Source organism: Galeopterus variegatus, unplaced genomic scaffold (assembly GCF_000696425.1).
Source record: "Galeopterus variegatus unplaced genomic scaffold, G_variegatus-3.0.2 Scaffold73, whole genome shotgun sequence".
Classification (NCBI taxonomy): Eukaryota; Metazoa; Chordata; class Mammalia; order Dermoptera; family Cynocephalidae; genus Galeopterus; species Galeopterus variegatus.
Genome location: NW_007726184.1, coordinates 624,152 through 627,942, shown reverse-complemented (window position 1 = coordinate 627,942; position 3,791 = coordinate 624,152). Strand labels below are relative to the sequence as shown.

General features: G+C 43.0%; 1 protein-coding gene across 1 annotated transcript in view; it reads right to left on the bottom strand.

Moving 5' to 3' along the window:
* Window positions 1–1,174: 1,174 nt before the first annotated feature.
* Window positions 1,175–3,791, bottom strand: part of ATP6V1E1 (ATPase, H+ transporting, lysosomal 31kDa, V1 subunit E1) — a 40,641-nt gene continuing 38,024 nt past the window's right edge. The window contains exons 8-9 of the mRNA XM_008578218.1: window positions 3,149–3,236; window positions 1,175–1,727 (exon numbers count right to left, since the gene is read on the bottom strand). Of these exons, the coding sequence (XP_008576440.1) occupies window positions 1,665–1,727; window positions 3,149–3,236 (151 nt within the window). The 3' untranslated portion in view covers window positions 1,175–1,664. The remainder of the gene's footprint in view (window positions 1,728–3,148; window positions 3,237–3,791) is intronic.

Here is a 3,791-nt window from a genome sequence, read left to right as displayed (position 1 = left end):
TCTGTCACCTACCTTTTTATGTCTACTTCAGAACCACGCTACATTAAAAAGAGCACTGAAGCTCTTCAAACTGTCACTTATGCATATAGAGGAGGATGGCCATAGGGCTACTTTATTTTTAAGTCACATTGGTTTTTTTTTTTTTTTTTTTTTTTTCCTTTTTTGTCTTTTTTCGTGACCGGCAACGAATCGCAACCCTCAGTGTCGCGCCCGTACCGGACCGGGACTGGCAACGGGATCGCAACCCTCGGTGTTGCTCCCGCCCCTTGCTCAGCCAGTGAGCGGCCAGTCTGTATGTGGGATCCGAACCCTCGGTGGGAGCGCCACCACGCTTCCCAAGCGGCACACTGTAGCAGTGCGCCACCGGGCTGGTCCCACATTGGGTTTTTAAGTCTTGACTACCACTTTATAGCTGCATCGTCTTCAGGAACTGAGTTTGCTGTGATAGAACTCTCTTCACGGGCTGCAATTCCTTCCCCTGTAAGGCTGCTACAGAGAAGAGAAATAATGTCACACAAATGGGGTCAAGTCCTAAGAACAGAATACTGTTCTAGGAGTTAGGATTTACATGAGTCCTCACCTAATCTGAAACATGGGTGAATGAGGACGAGAATGGTGCTAAAATGGTCGGCCCTGGTGGCTTTGCTCTCTACTAAGAGGCTGCCTTGGAACCTGGGCTCTCAAGACAAACCTCAGTTAACACCCAGCTCTGCCGCTTACTCACCGCAAAACCTTGGGCCGCTCTTAGGAGCCATCAGAGGACAAAATAAAGAACAGGGGAAAGAATAAAATAAAAAAGAGCAGGGCATGGGAGGAAGAGAAGGACCCCCATGGAAGGATTTAGGTAGGTTGTGCACACAGTAACACCTTCCCCCATCCAAAACCACCTAGTTTCTTTTCTCACTCTGCCAAAACTAAAAAAAACACTCCTGGGTGATGGTCTGGTAAAAAAGAGCAAGAAGCCCCAGAGGACACCAAGAGGGTTAATAGTTTCAAGTACTGTACTGACAGCTGTAAACTATTAAACACTATAGGGATTTGGAAAATATTTCTTTTCTAGTTACCTTAGTAAGGCCTTTACTCTCTCAAACCATAAATTTGTAGTGCCTTATATAAGAAATCACAATTAAATCCACATAAACCTTTTGTTTTAATAAATAAAGCATATTCATGGTTTAGATTTTAAATCACATTTACAGATAAGGAAAACTTCTAGGCCCAAATATGTAACAGTGAAGCTACTACTACTGGAAGGAAAGCATGCCCCACATGCATTTCAAATCTACAGAGCAGAGACTTCAAGGCAGAGAACATCACACACACTACTCCCTAGACTAGATAACTAGGAGCCAGAGAGAGAGCAGAGGACTCAGTGAAGTTCACGCAGCCACTGTCTGATGCCCTCACCTTTGTGCTGCAGAACCAAAGAGAAGCTGTGCTACTTTTAGATGGACTAAAGGTAGCTTCCTGATCATATTAAGTGAGACTGTCTCCCATTGTTAACAATTAGGCCAAGGATATTAGCTACAGAAGGGTATCCCCTGATAAACACAGAATATTAGAACAGTAAAGAGGAAGCTACATAGACAATCTTGCTCCTGCAAATATCCGAGACTTCCACATCACAGCAGTAGAGCAATGGATGAACTCCACCTCCCACAGGCTTAGTCCAGAAACTTCCTGTTGGTGTTTGCACCAAACAAGGCTCCCCGTACTTCCGGCATCATCTGTGAAGGAACAATTTAATAAATAAGCACTGTCAATAGAATAACTTGTAAAGAACCATGCATCTTAACCACAGGCAGAAAGTCATTAACCTCTCCGTAGCTGGGAAGAAAATCACAAAACTGTGCCTCAAATCTGTCTTCCTACTGAAGCACTGCAACAGACTCCTTGGTGGGAAACTCAACTCATCTCAAATCTCAAATTTGTGGTTAAGACTGACTGCTCACAAAGGGGAAGAAGAAAAAATGAAAAATCTGAAGTCGTTGCTATCTAAGGCCCCCGTTATATTGTGATGTAGGGAGAAGAAATGAGTCCATTATTAGTCTTATAATATTCTGGATTACCTACATTCTTTCTTTTTTTTTTTTTTTTCCCTTTTTGTCTTTTTTTGTGACCGGCAACGGATCGCAACCCTCAGTGTCGCGCCCGTATCGGACCAGGACCGGCAACGGGATCGCAACCCTCGGTGCTGCGCCCGCACCTTGCTCAGCCAGTGAGCGGCCGGTCTGTATGTGGGATCCGAACCCTCGGCGGGAGCGCTGCTGCGCTTCCCAAGCGGCGCACTGTAGCAGTGCGCCACCGGGCCGGCCCTACATTCTTTCTTTCAAACATTTACTGAGTATCTACTACGTGTCAGCAGTGACCACACACAATTCTTATAATGCAAGTTTGTGCTGAAACACTCATTATGGCAACTGATAAATCCTCAGGAGGATTTAACCTCGAAGTTCTAAGGCTGTGCCATCCAATATGGTGACCCATAGCCACATGTGCTTACTGCACACTTGAAGTATGGCTAGTGAGACTGAGGAGCTGAATTTTTTATTTTATTTAATGTTAGTTATTTTAATATCCTTATGTGGCTACTGTCTACATAGCCCTAACATCTAAGTACCAGAAAATGATATTCAAGGTCAAAGTGCTTTAACCATAAGACAAGTACTTGCATAAACACAAGCTGTGCTTCTAAGTCAGGAATAACCAAGTTAGCAGCCATGGCAGTAGAGGGCCACTGCTGGAAGATGCCCAGCATTTTAGAACAAGTGGAATTTTTGCTGGTTTGCGTCCTAGAGTTCATTTGCACAAATCTGTAAACATCTAAAGAGCCAGCAACCTTATTGATAATTCCTTTAAACAAGTATTCATTTTATTCCCCATCATTCCTGCTGCAGCATGTCTATATGTAGTAAAATGTATACATTAGAATCCTTGATAAACAAAGCCTTTGTTGTGACTCCAAATCCTCCCTAATGCAAATGGTATCACTTCAGTAAATACAGCTACATTCGTAATCCTCACTATTTTGAAGAAAATGTCAAAAAATGTGGAGAATGACAAATCCCAAATACCACTGAATGGACACGTGTTCCCTGTACCCCTTCAAAGCAACGGCAAACCAACTAACAAGCATCCCCACACTCACCTGCTGGGCTATGAGATCCAGCCGGCTTTCTAGAGTGTTGGAAACCTTTATTTTACGATCCCCATTATAGATCTCAACTCCACCAGCTCTACAAAGAACACAGGAGATAATTTTTACAGATGTGAAGAACACAAACACACATGATATGTTCACTTTATTCCCTCAGAGGAAAGCCATTTTATTGTGTGGAGTTGTCACATAAGCAATAGGCTTGAAATTAATTCAAAAAGCTTCTAAGGATTTAAGGTATTTGTGTTGATAACAGCTATCATTTACCAAGTGACTGTTATGTGCCAATTTTATATTATGTTATAGCACCTAATTTAATTCTAACAGCCAGCCCTCTCCAACAAAATGGAAAGGACAGGATTTCATCTCAGTTTACAAAGCGATAGTCTACTGATGAGATGGAGTGCTCATCAAATGCTTTTTAAAGCCCCAATCCTGCTAATTACTGGGGGGTACTGATAAAGCAAAACTCATAATCACGTGTGTATCAGATAAAAGGTATCACTGCCACCTTCCACCAAATGCACCCACCCTACAAGTCCTGCCTCTTGGCACACCTCACTTCTGTCACTCCTTTCCTCAAGTTTCCCAGCACTTGGAGGCACTTGGTAAACAGGTCAGAGTTTATTATAGG